The 21,343-nt window shown below is 44.8% G+C and overlaps 1 protein-coding gene across 1 annotated transcript in view; it reads right to left on the bottom strand.

Moving 5' to 3' along the window:
• Positions 1–3,238: 3,238 nt before the first annotated feature.
• Positions 3,239–21,343, bottom strand: part of LOC100910150 (uncharacterized) — a 28,487-nt gene continuing 10,382 nt past the window's right edge. The window contains exon 4 of the mRNA NM_001416450.1: positions 3,239–3,430. Coding sequence (NP_001403379.1) covers positions 3,239–3,430 — 192 coding nt within the window. The remainder of the gene's footprint in view (positions 3,431–21,343) is intronic.

Genomic DNA, 21,343 nt, shown 5'->3' with positions numbered 1-21,343 from the left:
CTTGTACAACTAAGATGGTTAGTTTTAAGATGCATAAATACACTTAAATTTGAAACAAGGATTGTTTCTGGCCCTACAACCCTCTTGAGACAAAGTCATAGCTACACACACAAACTCAGTGACCATCCCTAGACCATTGTTGATGCTAATTGGTCAACACATGTCCTGCCCAGAATCGCACCACAACCACCACCACCACCACCATCACCACTTCCACCACCATCACCACCACCACCACCACCACCATCACCACCACCACCACCACCACCACCATCACCACCACCACCATCACCACCACCACCACCAGCACCACCACCATCACCACCACCACCACCAGCACCACCCCCATTACCACCACCACCATCACTACCACCACCACCATCACTGCCACCACCACCATCATCACCACCATTACCACCACCACCACCACCATCACCACCACTACCAGCATCAGCATCATACACCACATCCACACTCCACTTCCTCCTGAGTCCAAATCCGTTTACTCTCTTAGGAAACTGAATGTACAACACAGCACTCTGGTGTCATGGGGATAGGCAGAGTCCAGCAAATGAGGCCTGGAGTTGACAGTTCAGGCTCCTCAAACCAAGGGAAGGGCCTGGGCTGTGCTAAGTCACCTATTACTTAGCCCCAGGGTCCTCATCATATGATTCTTAGCAATCCAACATGTTCATCCATATTCTCCCTCAATAATCAAAATATAGTTCCACTACTCCAACACACATGGGCTTTATTTCCCACCACACATCACCTAGTTGTAGTTCCAGTCTTAAAGTCTTCAATGAGCAGAGTTTGTCTGATTCGGTCTTACTAAGTCTGGAGGGAAGCTTGCTCTTGTTCCATGGTGATATAATATAGCTCGATGATTCTGGAAGTTCTCAGAAGAGGACCTTCACATGTCCTCAGTAGTCACAGCTATGACAGGTGTACAGGGAAGAACTTTCTCGTCTTGTGGACCCCTCCAAAGCTTTCAACCACAGGATAAGGTCGGCCACCATAGATAACAATAACGGCCACTAAAGATGTGACATTGTGAGCTCCTACCTGGCCAGGACCTTACCTTTGACAAGGCTACTAAAGGATCCCAGAGATGGCATTTCAAGTGTTGCCACACCGAGGGGGGCAGTTTTCCATCAGTATCACATCCAGAAGCCTGAATTGATGGTGCATCATCTCCAGGACCCTGCAGGCTTTATTCTGTCTCTCTACATCCTCTCTTTTGGATGCAGGTCAACATACCAGGGGACAAATTACACAGGCATACCAGTTTCCCAGATTTCACTTTGTAACATTTATACACTGCGATTCACTCTGACTTTAGGACATCTGCTCACCTAGCGGGCATCCCAGGCAGCCATGGAAACCGAGCTTGACGTACTCATATTATCCCCAAGTCCTGAGACCATGGCCACTTGGCCTCCTACTGTTGACCTCTGTTATTAGCCTATGACTTAAAGTCTCTGAATTTGGGGATTCTGGACGGAGGTTGAGAGCAAGTGGGAGCTGAGGGTTATTAACCAAAACTAAAATCATTCCCTGGAGTTCAATGTGATGAGATTGGAAGCTGGCAGGATCTTCCCTAAGAAAAGAGGGGAAAGGTTGAAGCCATAGCTCAGTTGTAACTTAAAGTCCATGGAAGAGAACCTGCTGACTTTATTCTTAAGGAGTCAATTAATTAAAGTTAAGTCCTCACAAACACGTCCAAATGCCAGTTCCAAATTAAAGGACGAATGCCCATTTCTGTCTGACCCCCTTTCACCCGTTTTAGCACCTGGCAGATTTGTGGAGCATGGCCGAGTGCTGATTGAACAGAAACAGGTCCCAAGGAGCAGGCAGGGAAGATGAATCGGCCAAGGACAAGCGTAAAGCTTTAGTTTGTAACTGGTTAACTTGTTTCATCCTTTACTCCCCAGGGCTCTTCTTCCCCACCCGTTCATCTTTTACTTTCACATCCTTTTTTTTTAATCTTTTACTTTTTATCCACATCTTGAATGGCTTCAACGCCTTACTCCATAGGGGTGTGTCTGGGATGAGAAAACACTACTTTGAAGTCCATCTGTGTGAGTCCCTCTGCTTAAGGATACCTGGCCTCTCCAGATGTTACAAAGATGGACGGAAGCGCAGTTCCATCTCAAAGCTCCCGGTTTAGTGACAGGCACAGAGGGGCAGGGAGCAGGTGGCTACTCAGAACGCTGTCTCCTTCCCTTGTTCACTGGCTGTCAGTCAAACGCCTATACCGCAGGCACTTGGCATAGCCCTTCAGCCCCGAGTGTTTCCTTAGAGGCTACCCAGGTGGGAAAGGTCAGAGGCCAAATCCACTTTCCATCTCCTAAACTCTTCATTAAGAGGTATTTTACAGTCTAAGCGGTTACCTTTTAGGTCTATCATCTTACAAATTAGCACAGGACAGAAAAGAGTTTTGATGGAACCTCCTGTACAGAGGTTTAAGAATAAAAGAATACTCGGTGAACTGGAAAGAAGGAAGCATATGAATTTCCACTATTTACCTGCATAATCTAATTAAGTATGGATTAAAACCCCACAATAGGTACATATCATTTGGGTTAATTTTTAAACATGAAAAATTTGAAGTTCAAAGTGGTTAACCATTTGTCTCACCACTGCTGAGAAGCCAAGAGTGAAAGTCCCGAGGGCCAGGCAGGTCTGTCTGTATGCCTTCGGGAGTCTGACCCACATTACATCATAGTTTCCCAGACTCACCGCAGCTGGGAGGGAGCTGCTCCCTTCTAGCCTGAGCGAGGAGGATGATATCAGAGTTTCATCTGTGAGGCTGGAGCTGCCTAAGAGCTTCCTCGATCGGATTGGATCCGTCTGTGACATCATGCCTCAGAATAACTGTTAGAGATGCTGTTCATTCCCGGCAGCCTCTGCTCTCCCAGACTTTATGCTGTCACTTGGTTGACAATGTCTCAGAGAGAACCTGAGGCAGGCAGAAGCAACTGCTGCTTGCTGGCGTTCTGACTCCTCCTTGGAAGCCAAGCCTCACGATTTCAAAGGGTGTTCAGGTCTCAGAACCAGTTCATTAACTGATCCAGAAGCCATTTTTCCTTTGTCTACTGAATTCCCTTTCCTCGTCTCAGTGAATTCTAGGCTCCTATCTGTGGCAGAAAACGAACCAAGTTACCTCCAAGCATGATCACATCTGTCCAGCCAACACTCCAGACACAGTCCAGTTGTTCCCGAAAGTAACAAATCTCTAAACTTGTTCAAAGCTCAAGCCTTCCTTGTACTCTGATGTTGCCTGCAGAAGAAATTCCTTCTCCCTGTGCTCAGCCAACTTCAGCCTAATGTAGCCACAGAGTCCAGGCTGTATGCTCATGACAGACACAAAGTCACACTGGTCCAGGGGCCACTTGATGCTCCTTTCACTTGACCAAAGGAGCAAGAACTATGGAGAGGTTGAGTTGGGTGTGAAGAGAAGAGAGAAAGAAAGAAAAGAGAAACAAAGACAGAGTCAGATACGGCTGCTGAGAGGGAGAGAAAACAAGAGAGGGGAAAGAGAGGGAAAACAGGAGAGAGAAGAAATACCACCTCCCAAGAAGCCATGACCATCTTCCGTTTGGTATCCAGGAGCATTCACGATCCCCTTACAGTTGGCACCTCATGTCTTGTCCTAAGACTGAGGGCTCAGCTGAGACAGCAGAGACTCTTCAGAAGACAGAATCCACTCCAGTGAGGATGGACATTCTCACCTCTTCCCCACCACTCACTCCTTCTAACAAGTCCTGTACTCTACGGCTAGTGAGATGGTGCAGTGGGTAAAGCGCTTGTCCCATAAGCCTCCTAATCAAGTTCCATCTCTGGAACTCATGTAAATGAAGAAAAGGACCCACGTCACACAGATGTCTCCTGACCTCTAATGTCATACTAATGGTGTGTGCATGAGCAAGCAGATACCAATATTTTTCTAAAGAAATTCTGTGCTTTGTGAGAATCTACATCTTCTATGCCGGGAGCTCCTCGAATGGTAAAGAGCACACCCCTCTTTGGTTCTTACATGTAGGGTCTGGGCCTTCCTTGGGGAATATTAAACTCAATTGGCATTCATGTGTTTAACTCTTTTTCTAGTCATCTCTTTCCCCCAGTTCACCATTTTCTATAATGTACAAGCAGTTGGACTGCAACAAACTTTATCATCATTCTGAAGGTCTTTGGAAACATCTGACGAATGTTGGCTTGCCACTACGTCTGCTGTGAAATACCTCTCAGGCTGCAGAGATCACCAGTTGGTTTGGTCCTCAGACCCACCTGACAATAGCACTGGGAAAGTAGAGATAGTTGGGCCCTTGAGCTTGCTGGTCAGTCAGTCTAGCCAAACTAGTGAGCCCTAGACCAGTGAGAGACCCTGTCTCAGAAAACAAGGTAGGTGTTTCTTGAGGAACAACACCCAAGTTGACCTCTGTGTACTCCCATGTGCATGTACAATTATCATGCACACGTGTACATGCACACATGCACATTCTTTGCCCAAGTCTAGCCATCTCTTCCAGACATTAAATAGAATTGTCTATACATGTCAGTTTTATTTGTCAGCATGACACAAGTTAGCCTCAGTGGAGGAAATGGCTCCATATGATCGGCTCAAAACTCCAGAAGAAAAAAAAGAGGAAGGAAGGAAAGAAGGAAGGAAGAAAGGAGAGAGAGAGAGAAAGAGAGAGAGAGAGAGAGAGAGAGAGAGAGAGAGAGAGAGAACTCTAGGCAAGTCTGTGGGACATTTTCCTGATGGAGGACTGAAATGGGAGGGCCTAGCCCACTGTGGGTGGTGCCCTGGCTGGGCAGGCGTCCTCAGTCATATAAGAAAGCAGGCTGAGAAAGCCAGGAGCAACAAGCCACCAAACAGTGGCTCACCATGGTCTCTATTTCAGTTTCAGTTTGCTCCTGAGTTCCTGCACTGACTTCCCTCAGTGAGAGACTGCAATTGGGACACGCACACCAAATAAAGCCCCTTTCCCCACCTAAACTGCTTTGGCTCATGATGCTTTTTATCACAGAAATAGAAAGATACCACCTAGGGCTTTTCTTTTCCTCTCCTGACTGAGAAAGTATAGTACTCTTATTATCACTGTGAATAAGTACAGAAATAATATTTTAAGAACTTTATTTTGTCATTATTCTCAGCAATGTGGTTCCTACATCACCAAGATAAAGATGAGCTGTGAGCTTCTATCTTGAGTTCTTGACAGTCAGTCCAACAAAATCAGCTCAATTTTATTTTTAAAAGGAACCCCTATTTCACTGGTAGACAGGCCCACTGAAATTCCATTTCCCACTCTAATTTTTAATCTCATATCTATCTCCAGGGATTAATATGCATCTTAGGGACAATGTTAGGGACATACTTTTCTCTTCCTTGAGCTTTTCACTCCGTATTCATGATATGTAATTAAAAGACAACGTACGTAGTTTATATTAAACAACTGTTCCAGATATGTATGACCAAAATCCCTTTCAGAAGAGACCAAGATCTTAATCAGAAATCTCTTTGTGTCAAATCACCTGCCTCCCTGCTCTCTCACCCAGGCTTCCAAGCAACTGTCACTATTTAGGGGCTCGCCTTCCCGGCGAGAAGCTGTTTACTGAGCCATAAGCCACTGGCCACATTTGGATGCTGCAAAGATTTTTATTTAACACAGCGCACTGAGTATGGTGGCTTCTGATAAATGGAGCTTGTGTATAGAATATCATTAAAATGCTCTCATTTCTCTTTCGGGAAGGATGTCAGGATGGTAGGCTGTCCTTGGAGTGGATGAAGAGGCGATAAGTGACTCCTCTGGGGACCGTTTGGGGACTGTGGCACTCCTGTGGGTTCAGGTTACACAACTTTGCAGCCCTGGCTCTCACTGTGCAAGCCTCACAGAGGTCCGTCTTCAACACCCCCACCCCATCTCCACTCACACTCCCTTATTTATGAACACCAAAGTTTTTTATTTTTTAAATTTTTAAATTTTCTTGGGACTGAGATAGCTCATCTATTAAAGGCTGAGTTTGGTTTCCACCATTGCCTAACTCCAGTTTCAGGAGACCCAGTGTTTTTTTTTTTTTTTGGCTTCTGCAGCCACCAACAAGCCTATCCACATTCCCCCACACACTGCCCTGGACTACCCACTTCCTGGCCCTAACTGCCCTTGGGGATTAGAGGTGAAGTGGCACAAAGTCAAGGGCACAGACTCCAGGAACAGGTGAGAAACACAGCAGCAAGTTCTTCTGAGCACCGCTGCAAGCTCCTTTAATACCCTCCACCCACGCCCCACTGGTCCCAAGAAAGCATCTCTTCTAGACAGCAGTTCCAGATTGGCTGGCATTGTCTATATCAACACGGCTAGTTAACATCCGTTCACCTAAGTAAAAGCTTTAGTTCTCTGAAAGGGAAAACTTCAGACATCACAACTTTAGGGATTTGTTCTTGTTGTTACAAAATACCCAGGAAAAGCACCCTAATTAAGGAAATGTTTACTTAGGCTCACAGTTTGAAGACGCCATTCGTCATGAAGTCAGCGCAGTCTGAGCTTGAAGCAGATGGTCACATCCTACCCACACTGTGACACATGGAGACGTCTCACTGCGGGGAGTAGAGAGGAGTGAATGGTAGAACTCAGTTTCTTTCCTCCTTTCTCTCCAGTCCAGGACCACACCCCACAGAATGATGTTGCTCAGTGAGAGTCGGCCTTCCCTTCCCCACTAAGCCAATCCAGAAACGACCGTTCAGGTCAGGAGCTGTGTTTCTCTTGTGAGTCGTCAAATTGACAATTAAGATTAACTGCCACGACCAGGACGAACAGAGGAGTCATGAACAGTGGAGAGACAGGCAGTAGCTCCTGGAAGTTCACAGTTGCTGGCCACGATCTGGGCCGGGTACACAATGGGAGGTGCTGGGTAGCTTCAAGGCTGCTCAACTGTGTGTTCTGTGATGCAAAGCTACTGGGGATGAAGACTTAATGTTATGCTCAAACGACATGCAACGAGATGGTTCCATCTGGCAAGCTTCTGTCTTCACTCGGACAGTAAAGCAAAAAAAGTACTTGAGTGGTATTTGGAAAGTTACATAAGAGGCTCTTTCTGGGAAAGAAAAGTCACTGCAGTGGTACAAAACCTAACAAGAGCCCGTAGTGCCCACAGCATGTGCACACCAGCAGGACCACCATACTTCTCTTTGCCCCACACTCCTGTCTCTCCTCTACTCTCCCGTCAGCTGGATTCTAGTGCTTTGACCAGGGATCACTGCACAGTCCCTGAGCACTGCCACCTCTGCTGTCACCTGCACCTTATACATGCTCCTGCCATATTCATTCCAGGAGGACATAGTCCCCAATATGACTATCTCTGAAACAGTCCATGGGCCATGGTCTTCTAGATGTTTCTGCATTTCTGAAATATGCCATGATAAATGAATCATGTAGATGATTATAGAAATATATTTGATCCTCCTGGGTTCTGGGCACAGACCTGTTAAAACCCTGAAAGGATGAATGCCATTATTATATTCTTTTGATCTCATCTAAGTTTATTCTCTTGAGGAGACTCAAGTCGTATAGGTAATGTCTAGAAAACCTCTGGCCAGGGCAGGCCACCTGACCAACAATGGCATAGAGCTGGAATTGACAGTCAGTATCACGACTGCTCCACACAGGACACACACAAATGGGGTGGGAAGACACATCTCCATAGAGACCATAGAACAACATGATTCAATGAGCTTGGGGCTGTTGAATGCATAGAGACGTTGGGAAAGAAACTTCACTGAAAAGACATGGTGGCTCCAGGTTTCCCTGGGTTCCTACCTCTCCCCTTGTGCTTCTCCATCAGAGTGTCCCTCAATTGTGTGCTTCATAATAAGCAGTACACAGAAGTGTCTCACTGAGTTTTGGGACTCATTCCAGTGAATTGTCACTCCTAAGTGGGGCTGGGGAAAGTCCTGAGAACACTAGTTAAGAACAATCTGTCCCATCAGAAACACCAGAGCCCTAGACTTATGAGTAACAGTTCAAGAGAGGGCAGTCTCGTGTGACTGGGTGCTTTACCTGTGGGATTGATGCTAATTCCAGGTAGTGCTGGAATTGACTAAATTATAGGCTACCCAGCTGGTGCTCAGAGAGCTGGAGAAGCATTTGATGTAGAAAAACAACACACATCTGATGTCAGGTGTGCTTGGCAGTGTGATTTCCTAGTAGTTATGGTCCCTCGATGTGCACATGTTAATTTAAAGGAAAGCAAACAAATTGTCTAACTGTGCCATTGGACATTGGATCCAATGCAGTTTCTTGTGGAATCAATGTCTCTGGATGATGCTAAAATATGAAATCAATGGCTGACACTGCTACTTTGGAGATCGGTCTTCCTTGGAACCAGACTGAATGGGTTCAGCCTGTCTCTTCCTAATCTTGGCTGTTGTTTGGTTATTATAGTTGTTGGGGACAGAGTAGGCCATTCTGTAGGCCAAGCTGATCTGGAGCTCACCACATAGCTCAGGGTGACCTTAAACTCATGACAACTTTTCTACTTCTGCCTCCCAAGGGCTGAAACTACAGGTGTGAGTGTCCAACCCTGGCTCTCTTCCTGCTCCTTAATAAGCAAACAAGGGCTCAGCTTCCTCCCACCCCACCCCCAAGTCTTGTACTGGATGTGTGCCCAACAACACACACTTTTACCACATTCAGAAGTCAACAATGTTTCCATGATATCAGCTGGATGGAAGCCACACTCCCCTGGGTTTCTTCCTTTTTGTCTTATGTTTAGTTTATGTATTCATACAAAATGATAGGTCTTCTTGTAGCGTACTTTTATATACTTTGTTTGGGGTTGACCTCGACCAGGTCTTCTCTCCCATCTCCCTGTTCCCTGTCCCTGCTTATGTATTTCTACACACGTTTCCATTTTGTTATTAAATGTATTCTGTTACTCTCTTTACATCCTCCCTTAAAGCCTCTTTTTCCCTTCTTACAGTCACCTCTCAGGTCTCCGATACTACACGCATGCACGCACACACACATATGAAGAGCAATGAGAGAGCATGCACGGCATTTGTCTTTCTGGGCCTGAGTTACCTCACTAAAGTTAATATTTTCTGGTTACATTCATCTAGAAAATTACATATTTTTCTTTGTATAGCTTAATCCTAGCTCTCTTCAGCCCTTGGCTTTGGATGCAGGCTAACACATACAACTCAAGACAGTCACAAAGGCATGCCCATGTATTGTTTTCAGATGGGTACTGGGGATCTGAATTCAGACCCTCATGCCTGTACAGCAAGTGTCTTCTTCATTCAGGTATCGCCCCGACCCCCAAGATTGGAATTATAGATACTAGATGTGTTAAAGGCCTCAATGGCAGCATATAACAGAGGGACAGGTGCTCCTGAGGTCTCTGAGCATATGGCAGGGACACTTCACGCAACAGACACAGCCCCTGTCTCACACACTTCTGGCAGGCTCCTGTGTGTCAGCATCTCTCCTACTCACTGATCCCAGTGGGAAAGGTGGATAGGAAGTAACCCTAGAACTGCACTCCAGTGCTCTCCAGTGCTCACCTGACACTTAAATGCTGTTAGTTTCCCATTGCTGAAAATATAATTGACTAAAACTCTATGAATCTAACATTTCACCTTTCGGTAAGAAATCCGACTCAGGCTTCATTGAACTAGACTTGGCAGTCACAGTCAGCAGAGCCTGCTTCTTTTGCAAGCACTGGAGAAGAATTGTGTATCTTTTCTGACACGCAGAGGATGCCCAGCCTTTGGTCCGCTGTGGCTCTTTTTGTCTCTAGTGTCAGTACTAGGAGTTTAAGTCACTTGTCACATGGACTAACTCCACTTCCTTCCTGTCACCCTCTCTCATTTTTCAGGTATGTTTGGATTCCACTGGACTCGTCTAGATAATTCCAGATAATCTTTCAGGGTTGCTAGATAATTCAGGATAATCTTTTGCTCTCAAGGTCAGTTGATTGACAACCTTAATTCCTTTGGCAAGCTTAATATTCCTCTACCACCACATGGATCGCTGGATTCCAGGGATCAGGCTACATGCTTCTTTGTGAGCATTATCCTACACTCCACGGACAAAGAAAATAAGGACAGATAAAATGGATTGGCCAACAAGTCAATGATGGCTGTCTCTTTTTTTCCCCAGTGTTCTGCCTGGCTTGCTCTTTCAGAACCTTTTGTGTTTCTTTAGATAAGGCTTATATACTGTATCTCTTAGCTGTAACAATCACATGTGAGTGTTGTGTGAGTGTGTGAATATGTGTGTGTGTGTGTGTGTAAGTATATGTGAGTTTCTGTATATGTGTGTGTAAGTGTGAGTGTGTGTACATGTGTGTGGGTATGTGTGTATATGTGTATACATGTATTTATGTGTGTATGCACGTGTGTGTGTGTGTGTGTGTGTGTGTGTGTGTGTGTAAGCCAGAGGACAAACTCGGGTGTCATACTTCAGATACTGCTCCAGTTATGTGTCTGTGTCTTTGACAAACATCACAAGTCTGCCTCGCTCACTACCTTCCTTATACAGCCTTGGGCCCTACTGATGAGAAATGGTGCTGACCATAGTAGGCTTTGCACTTTTGAATTCATTAATAATCAAGACAATCCCTGTTATGGTTTGAATATGCTTGGCCAAGGGAGTGGCACTATTTAGAGGTGTGGCCTTGTTGGAGTAGGTGTGTCACTGTGGGTGTGGGCTTTAAGACCCTATCCTAGCTGCCTGGAAGTCAGTAATCTGTAGCAGCTTTCAGATGAAAATGTAGAACTCTCAGCTCCTCCCGCACCATGCCTTCCTGGATGCTGCCATGTTCCCATCGTGAAGATATTGAACTGAATCTCTGAACTGAACTGAACCTCTGAACCTGTTAGCCAGCCCAATTAAATGTTGTTCTTATAAGACTTATCTTGGTCATGGTGTCTGTTCATAGCAGTAAAACCCTAACTAAGACAGAAGCTGGTACCAGGGACTGGGGTATTGCTGTGATAGGCCTGACCATACCTTGCTTGGAAGAATGTGGATTTGGAGACTTTGGATTTGGAAAGAGTAGGATGCTTTAAATGGGGCTTAATGGGCTATCATAGAAGAAATACAGAAGACATTGCTGCTGAGAGCGATTTGAATTGTGCAGACCTGACCCAAGAGGTTTCAGTGGAGAATTTCAATATGTGGCCTAGAGACTGTTTTTGTGGTATTTTGGTGAAGAATGTGGCTACTTTTTGCCCTTGTCCGAAGGGTCTGCCTGAGGCTAAGGTGAAGAGACTCAGATTAATTGCACTGACAAAGGAAGTCTCAAAAAAGCCCAGCAGAGACTTTGTTCTCTGGCTAAATCCCATGAAAAGCATTTGAACAAGTATAGCAAGCTGAGAAAGGAAAAATATAAAATACATAGTTCGAGTATTAAAGCGGCACAAAGAAGTGAAATGGAGCCAAATCCTGTGTTCTAGGAGACAGCAGATTAAGAGAGTAGGATTTTGGAGCAAGATTCTACCCATCTAAATTTAGATCCAGGCATAATGGTGCACACTTTTAATCCCAGCAGATAAATCCAAGCAGATCTCCGAGCTCAAGGCCAGACTGGGACAGAGCAAGTTCTAGGTGATGAAAAGCTTAAGTCCAGGCTTGGTGGTACATACCTTTAATCCCAGAAGACAGATACACAGATCTTGGAGTTCAAGGTCAATCTACAAAGCAAAATTCATGACAGCTAAGCTTAGGCAGTGAAGGAGTTGGAAAACAGAAAGCTACTGATAATGTAATAGAACAAGTGGGTCCATGTTCCAGCCCCAGCAAGCAGTAGAACTTGGCAGCTTTGGCCACGTGACTCTGGCTTTAGAGTCCAGAATAGAAGGGACTACTGGGATAATTGATGCTGGTTATCAGGAGCTAAGAAATTTGTTGTGATTAAAAAGAGACCAGCATCACTGAGGTAAAAATCTGGGAAGTGTTTTCTGAGAGCACGAAGAAGCTGTGTTACAGAGATGACCAAGGTTGTACCTCGTGCTGCAGCTGTAAATGGTAGTGTGTAAGAGTCTCCCGGGTGGTACTGGTTTTGAAGACATGAAGGGGTCATGAAGAACAGCTGAGGCTTGCTACAGTGAGAGGCTAGGGAAGGCCATTGGTGAAGGTGCAACCTCAGCTGTAGTTGGCAGCCCAGGACTGAAGGGGTCGTGCAAAGGATTTGAGGCTTGGTACCATGAAAAGAGCCTTTGAGAAGCTATAGGTGAAGCCAAGTTACAGCAGAAACCCCCAGCAAGTTGCAGATGCCAGTACCATAGGACAATCACCAAGAACAGTAGCAGCAGTGGAGTGGGTCAACCTGAGCTTAGAGTACTACAGGGGGCAAAGTTGGAGAAGCGACACCCAAGGTGGAGCCCAAGATGTTTGAGATGCCAGGGCCTATCTGCTGAGGAAAGCTGCTAACAGTGAGTGGTTACCAGCCTAGGAGAAAGAAGTTTGCTGCAGTCAACAAAGATGAAGATACTGAACTGAATCTCTGAACCTGTAAGACAGGCCCCAATTAAATGTTGTCCTTATAAGAGTTGCCTCAGTCATGGTGTCTGTTCACAGTGGTAAAACCCTAAGACAATCCCTCACAGACAAATCTGTTCTAGACAATTCTTCAATCTGGGCTTTCCTCTCAACTTAGTCAAGGCTGTGTCAAACTGACAGTTGATGCTAACTGGAACAAGTGTTCTCTACCTTTTTCTTTGTTTCAAGACAGGATTACTCACTGGCCTGGAGCTTACCAGGTAGGGTAGACTGGATGTCTACAACCCCAGGAAGTCATCTACCTCTGCCTTCCCCAGGGCTGGCATTACAAGTGCATCCCAGCACCCCAATGTTTTTATATAGGTTCTGGGGATCAAACTAACATCCTACTGCTTTCAAGGCAAGCATTTTACTGACAGATGTAGCTTCCCAAACCCTTTAACTATCAGTTTTAAATAGATAGCAATTTAATAGATAACCTGGATCATGTGTAAAAGTTCTACACCTAGAAAAACCAAGAGTTCTGACGTGATTTTAAGACATCAGCAGACTGATCAGCAGTTGCTTTCAAGAGCTACAAAGGTAGGGAGATCTACTCCAAAGGAAGACCTACTAGACTAGGACTAAAGGCATCAAGTAAATCAAAAGTACAACAACCATGATGAAGTGTCAAGCAGAAGGTAGGCAGGGAGCCTGATGCAGGAGGTTTAGACAAGAGAGGATGGAGATAATGTAAAAGTTTGATGGGGGACAAGAAGAGGCTCAAGGATGCTGGGATGGGAGTTATATGAAAAGAATATTTAAGGGGCATTATTAGAGATGGACAATGTAGTAAGTGAAATTCTTGTAAAATTGCAGGGGTAGACTGTGTGACTAGTCAGCAGTGCTCCATGTCTCTGCTTTCTAGGGAAGAGTGACCATTCTGTCCATCCCATTCTGGTAGGATCTCAGAGTCTAGCTATGTTGTCTAGGCTGGCCTTGAACTCATAATGGGCCTGATAATCATTATGAGTCATAACCAGTCTTCCTGGTCCCTTGGCCTTTGAGAACCACTGTGCGTTGGTGAACTTTTAGGTTGAAATTCTTTATTGTACTTTGAACTTCGTGTATCTCAATATCCATACCTTTCCCTGGATGGAATGTTAGGACCTTATTTCTTCAAAGAAGCCATCTTCCCTCTTCCTATATTGTCTCTCCATAAATCTCTACAATGTTAACATTGACTATTACTTTTTATTCTTTTCTCTTCTCTGATGAGATATTTTCAAATTACCTCTCAGAATTGATAAGTCATTTTTTCCTCTGTTTGATCAAGTCTGGTGGGTTTTATTCTATACTTTCTTTTTTTAATTAATTTTTTATGATTTGTTTATTATATATAAGTACACTGTAGTTGTCTTCAGACCCACCAGAAGAGGGCATCGGATCCCATTACAGATGGTTGTGAGCCACCATGTGGTTGCTAGGATTTGAACTCAGGACCCCTGGAAGAATAGTCAGTGCTCTTAACCACTGAGCCATCTCTCCAGCCCTACTATACTTTCATCTCAGGTTCAGAAATGTTGCTTATATTTGAAATTTTCTAACTTTTCATTGTACTTCTTTTTTTGTTAATTCATTTCGTGATGGCCTTGACTTCTCTATATTCTCTTGTGGTATTGGACATCCTTAAAAATCATCATTTTTTAATTCTTTGTTCGGCAAGCCACAGATACACAATTCTTTATGATTGATTGGTTTCTGGAATATTATTTTGGTTCTTTAGTAATAACGTTTTATTCTTGCTTCCCTTCTTCAAAAGTCTTTTCTTGCTGCATTTGTGACTGAAGAAGAGGTCACCTTGTCCAGCTTTTACTGTCTTCAGAAAAGACAGTGTTCACTAAACAACCCAGTGGGAGATTCTGGGGATCTTTTTCTCCTGCTTTCTTCTGGATACGCCTGCTCCACACCTCCTGTCTCCCTTGGGGCTAGTTCTAAAACCCGATGTACTCTCTTGATTTTACAAAGCCTAGCTGGGTGCTGTGAGCCTCCTGTTTGTTTTCCCAAGGCAGGTGCCCTGAAAGGCTCAAGTAAAGCCAGCTGCGCACACTACATGTTTACACTGATATTGATGTCTGCAGGTGTGTGCTCAGGGAAACAGCCTGTGGGTGGGGCTGAGGCACGAAGGTCACGGATCACACACACAGGCTGGTTGGTAGCACTCAGGGCCTTCCTGTGGCGTCTTATGGTCACTCAGTAGAGACTGTGCCTCTCTTCTCGCTCCAGGCCATTGCAGCTCGTCATCCATTGGAGGCATTACCCACAAAGTTTGGGTGGGATGAGGAACAATGGACTTAAGGCTCGCTCAGTGTATTCTCACCTTTCTCCATGGGTGGCTGGCTAGGGATGTTTTAATTGTACTTTGGCCCTCTTTAGTGTTCCTGGTTGTAGGGCTGAGGGTTCTTTTCTTCTGCAAGGCATTCTTCAGCCCCGTTGTCTCTGGAGTAGGCAGTGTTGTGAGTAGCTGTTCAATACTCAGCCTTTCTGCAAAGGATGATCATAGGAAGTTTCTCGTTCACCATCCTGCTGTCACTTATAAACACAAAGGACCAGACTTTTTGGCTGGGCTAAAAGGATACATGGGGATGATTGCTGAAGTGAGCCAGACTCCTTTTCTTTATTCTGGGAAACCGGATTAATGAAATAACCATTATGAAACACCTCAGAGTACCCATAGTAAAATCAGCAGAAATAATCTTCATTCGTAAAGCGTATATCAAGTCTCACTGTGTTCTGGGCACAAGGCTATTTGCTGATGATGCAGATAGGAAAAAGAATTTTCTCTTTCCCTTGGGCATGCAGGTGTAACTATTCAAACAGGTGCAAGGTATGAATGTAGTGATCATGGGAGCAAAGTGAATAATAAAAACAATAAATTACAAGCTTATTAAGTTTTGATTCTAACGGGTTACTGGAGTTGTGACTATAACCACAGGAGGCGGATACAGGGAATGTGAACACCAGAGAGCCAAGAGATAGGTGGTTTCTGTGTGGGACTGATGTGGTGGCAACCCGTGCTGTGGGAACTAGAAGGGCGTTCGCTTCTGGGGCTAACCATGGCAGCAAGATTGGTTGGAGACATTTTGCGGATCGAGATAAAAATACCCCACAGATGTCACATGGCCCTACGGTGTTGGAAATAGCATAAGTTGGTGCATTTTGTTTTTATTTTTACCACTACAGCAAAGTCTGTAAAAGGTAGTAGAGGGGATTACTATCCTCATTAGTAGACAGAAAAGGTAGAGTCCAAAGTTGAAAGTGTAGTTCTAGAGTTGTATTTGTTGGCTAGCCAATGACAGAATGTTTGCAGTGATGATAAGGCCAACATATAGTACAGACAATGCTACACCGCACAATTTTGTTTCTATCTTGAACATATTTTCTGGTTCCCTTGCAACTAGGAGGGACCCTATATCACAAAGTGTTGTGATACCAGTCGTAGGCTCCACCTTAGAACATCAAAGTAGTCATTTACGTCCTCTCTACCAAAAGTTGATGTCTTAGTCATTGTTCCATTGCTATGAAGAGACACTATGACCAAGGTAAGTCTTATAAAAGAATTGTATTTATCTGAGGGCTTTCCTACAGCTTCAGAGAGTTAGCTGATTTCATCATAGTAGGAAGAGTAGTGGTAGTGAGGTAGGCAGTTAGGCAGGCAGAGGGAGGGAGAAAGGGAGAGACGTGAGAGGACCTGTGGTGGACTTTTGAAACCTCAAAGCTGACCCTCAATGACACATCTCTTCCAAAAAGGCCATACCTCCTAACCCTTGCCAAAGAGTTGCACTAACTACAGACCAAGCATTCAAATATATAAGCCTATGGGAACCATTCTCGTCGAAGCCACCACAACTGAGACGTTTCAACCATGTTGTGAAAGGTTCTTGAATACCTGCATCCGTAAGTTTCCCAAGGGAGCATTCCTGAATGAGAAAGCAAAACGACAGTCTCACAGCAACTCTGAAATTGCTCCGGTGCAAAAGTCAGCCTATCCTGATGAATACACTGTAACCTCAGAGGCTGACGGGAGACATACTGAGGTAAAGGGATCGCAGAACCCTCTCAAGAACCCTATAGCTATTGTTGCACCCATAGCCATGATACAAAGAAGCAAACACACATTCAGGTAGAATTAAAGGGGATTTGCTGAGCAGAGAGATGGAAACTGGAGTCACAATAGCAGGAGTAGGAATTCCGAGCAGAGTAGGGGGAAGAAAGACAAGAAAAGAAAGCTAGCCAGGTGTTGTGGGGATCACAGCACTAGGGAGGCTGAACATGGAGGGGAGGAATCATGGCTGGAGCCAACACGGTCTTCATAGCAAGACCCTTTCTAAAATCGTTTCAAGAGAAGAAAAGAATGGAGACTGGGGATATAGCTTGGTTGGGAGAGCACTTCCCTAACACTAACAAAGTTCTGGGTCTGGTCCCCAGCACTGAATAAACTGGGCTTGGTGGCACACAGCTGTAACCTCAACATTCAAGGGGGTACAGGCAGAAGGACCAGAAGCTCAAGGGCATCCTCACCTATGTGGTACATTGAAGGCCAGCTGGGGGCTACGTGAGATCCCATGTGAAAAGCAAAAACTGAAAAGAGAAAAAGAAAGGGAGGGAAGGAAGTGGGGGAGGGGGAAGGGGAGGAAGGGACATATAGGGACAAAAAAAAAAAGTCAAATAGTGGTCACTCAGCAGCCAACTGGTGCTGCTAAGAGCAGGGTGGCTGAGTCCAGGGCTCCTGCTGACAGCTGCTCGAAGCTCTCTGCTGTTTCTCTCCAGTCCATTCCAGATCCAGGTGGAGAAACATGAGTCCCTCGTTTGTTATAAGCTGTTGAAAGCTCCTTCCTGGACACTTGTTTTTACTACTTGAAATGTGTTTCTTTCAGCACCTTCCGGTCACAGGAATGGTCTTAGGAAGGGAAGGGAGCAGAAATCTCCATAGGGGCCGACTAACAAAGAACAGAGCTCCCTTTGTGTCTTGGAGCTGGGGTGGAACAAAGGACAAATGTGCGGGGCTCTCCTATGAGCCACTCTGAGCAGTAGACAGTTAATTCCCTGGTCCTAGAGTTGGTACCCATGGCTAAGCAATAGTCTTCCTGAGTCGTTTGGAGGGATGCTGTAGCCTTGACCTCCTCATCACCATCATTAGGACAGCCCAAAGACTGCCTGGAGTGTGTGTGGGTGGGGTGGGGGGCATAGAGTTCAGTGACTTCTCATTAGCTCTGCCAGCTTGCTAACCTTTGCCAAGTCAGCTTTCTAAGTACTGAGTCTGTGAGACAGTTAAGTACAGGTTTTGTTTATGAGATAAAAAGAAAATGTATCTCCAACTGGAATGGACCCAATTGATCTCATTTATAATACAATCTTATCAATGGTGATTAGTAGTAGTAGTAGTAGTAGTAGTAGTAGTAGTAGTAGTAGTAGTAATGCCATGTATCTGATAACCCAGCTGTTGGTATTTCCAGGCCAAAAAGAAACAAAAAACAAAAAACAAAAAACACTCATGCCCCAAAAATAGAAGTGACTAAAACAAGAAAAAACTAACACAAGACTCAGAAAAAATAAAATGCAGATACATTGATGAGATTTATCAAATCTTTTCAGTGGTATAGTCTTGTTCCAGAAATCCTTCTGTCCAAGGGTCCCTGCCACCTACCGACCATGAGGCTTTCTTTACCAGACCCTCTATCCGCACAGTAGGCATTGGAGCCCATGCTTCCAGGTAGCTATTAAAGTCCCAAGCATCTAGGAGCCTAGTATGTGAAAAGTGAAGTTCATTATCCCCTGGTGCCCTTTGTCCTGAAAAGGAATTCATATCTACTTATATGTGTGTGTAATCAAAACCTACTTGTCTATGGCTTCAGAAAAACAGCAAATCAGCCTAGGCTAACTGAGGATTAGGACTGAGCCTATAAAGAGTCCTATTCATTCCTTCAGGGTTCCAGAGAAGCCCATGGTCCAACTGTCCGTTGACAGTCTTGCTTTAAAAGAACATCTCACAACTGCTGCTAAAGATATGTTTTCATCCTATTAAACAAACACCGGGAGACAGGAAACCAGCACAGGAGGAAATGTCAAATTCATCAGAGCTTCTACTTCTTTAAGATAGGTCATTGTTTTATCTAGAGAATTGGCTAAAAAGTGTACTCAGGTCCCTCCCACAGTGCTGGACCTCACTCCCTGTAAAAGATACTATGGAAAACTGAAGTCCTTTGAAGTGGCTACTATGTAAATATCCAGAAGCCACTCCCCCTCCACTGGCACAACTTCTCTTGGGGAGTTTTCTTCTTTTACTTCATTATTTTCTATTTTTCTCACTTCCCGCATTCTATGTTGCTTTTGCCTGCCTTCGTTTTATTTCATCTCTTGTTCTTGAATCAAAGGGGAAAAAGGGGAAAAAAGGGAAAAAAGGGGAAAAAAGGGAAAGGAAAGTAACATTTATTAAGCACCCACTTCTGAGACAAGGGTTTTCCAAGTATTTACTCATTCCTTCCATTGACTTAATCTGAAAAAGAATCTTGGCATGCTCCCAATGGAAGTATTTTTAATAATGTTTTATAAGTAGCAAAAGCAATTTATTAAGTACACTATTTTAGGACATCAAAGTCCTCAATATGTCCAATATATTAAAATCTGACCTCCCTGTGTGCTCCAGAGGACATACAGTTTTCTGACTTTAATCCACACAAATAATTCTTAGAGATATAGCCTTTCTTTCCATCCTGTGATGTGGATGCTGGGTTTTATAGGCGGGCCTTTCCCATCTCCCAGGCTTTCACTGCCTAAGTGCCAGGCGCATCTGTAGGCATAACTATAGTGGGAGAAAAGATGTCCAGCCTCCTTCCAAAGGACATTCTGAATGCCAGCCTTCCCTAACTAAGGCTTCCTCAGTCACTTCCTTACCACCCTCCTTCTGGGCAGCTCAGATCTTCTTGGCTCTAGACTTGCCATACAGTGCTCTTACCTAGCAAGAGTGCTATTACCTAGATCGCCTCTGATCCCCTCAGACCCCTGATTCTTTTAAACTCCATAGAGAGAATTCAAACAGATTCCAAGCAGAATAATATACAAGATAGACATGGTATATCACAGAGTAAAGGGCACTGTGGAGAGGTAATTGTGGCAATGGCAAAGGAAACTACTCTTGACAAGACTTGATGCGACGGCCAGAGGAAGCATTGTGCAGGGCGCTGTCTCAAGAGGTAAGAATGGACAATGGCTAAAGGGACCATTGTGCCAACTCACACGCCTTGGTAGGTTTCTTACTGTCTCTTAAAGTCCAGAAACAGACAGCTTTCCTGAGGAGTGTTTTCCTGTCTAGGTAGTAGACAGGCTCGTTTGAATGAACTCTTATGTGAGGGGCATAAAAGGCTTTATCAGTCAGAAAGTTTCCTGCTGAATCGTAATCCTATGCTCTTTGTGGGTGCAGTTTAATATGTCCTGTCTACCCTAGGCCAAAGACATGGTTCAGACACTGTTCTTTTGACCAGTAGTCAAGACTCCTGAAGCTTCAGATCCTGGGTTTACAATATGCTGATTGTGAAAGGGGGCACCCCCAAGCCCCTCCCTTCTGGATAGTTCCCTGGCAACTGTAGCTGAGGAACTAGGTAAGGATGTGCCCTCTCATGGCTCAGATGGCATAGTTCCTTCCATTTAAACATCTGTAGAGTGAGACTGCTACTCCGATGCAAACAGGTCAGATTTATTTAGAAGACATAATGGCTCATCTTGTTGACAATTTGGCACATGGGAAGGAGGAACCTCGACTGAAGAATTGCCTCCATCAGACTGGCTTAACTGTGGACATGTCTGTGGGACATGTTCTTGATTGCTAACTGATGTAGGAAGAACTAGCCCGCTATGAGTGGCACTCTCCCCTCATGGCCAGGCTTGGACTGTATAGGAACATGAGCCTGAGAGACAGCCAGTAAGCAATGTTCTTCTGTGACCTTTTGCTTCAAGTTCCTGCCTTGGCATTCCTCAATGACAGACAGTAACCTATAAATAAAACAAATCCCTTCCTCCCCAAGTTGGTTTTGGTCACGGTGTTTGTCATAGTGGTAGAAAACAAACTGTGATATAAGGTTTTGAGCCATGGGAGACGTCTCTTATTGGACCCATTTCCCTGTATAAAGGTTGTCCTTTATACAGGTACAACCTATGGTTTCCTACTGAAGGGACCCAATGGTGCCTGCAGGCTTGCATGTACAGAGGAGTTTCTGCTGAGTGGTCCCAAATCAGACCTTAGCCTATTGTCCCTGTCTCTTAGGTCTACCAGCCCTCATCTGCTGGCTGATGAGAAGCACAACTCCTGGCCCTGGAGCTCTTGGCCGCTGCATCCTGTATTTATGATGAGGTAGCTGGGGCACAGAGAGTTTTTGGAAAATCTCCAGGTCACACTAGTAGTAAGCCATGGAGCCAGGAAATGGACAACTGAGTAACGGACAGCCCCTATCTCTCCCTGAACCTAATGGTTTGACTACAATTCCCATGTGCCCATCAGGGTATGGTATTGAAAGTCTGCATACATGTGAGGCCTACGACGTCACATTCCAACCCATAATGTTCTGGAGATGCTGACAATGGTAACCCTGAGTGTTTGTCTATGTAGACTCTACTAGCTACCAAAAGGGATTCTAGTTGTTTTCATTCATTTACTTATTTTACGGATTAAACTAGGACCTGAGTATTGATGAACATGAGAACGGTGCTCTTGAATCGCTAACTCAGGCTTTCTTGGGTCTGTTGATACTTGGGTACATGGTAAGAGTCAGGGAAACGGCAGCAAATTAATATATATTCTTGCG

Source organism: Rattus norvegicus, chromosome 18, assembly GCF_021556685.1.
Source record: "Rattus norvegicus strain SHRSP/BbbUtx chromosome 18, alternate assembly SHRSP_T2T, whole genome shotgun sequence".
Lineage (NCBI taxonomy): Eukaryota > Metazoa > Chordata > Mammalia > Rodentia > Muridae > Rattus > Rattus norvegicus.
This window is presented reverse-complemented; position numbering and strand designations above follow the sequence as displayed.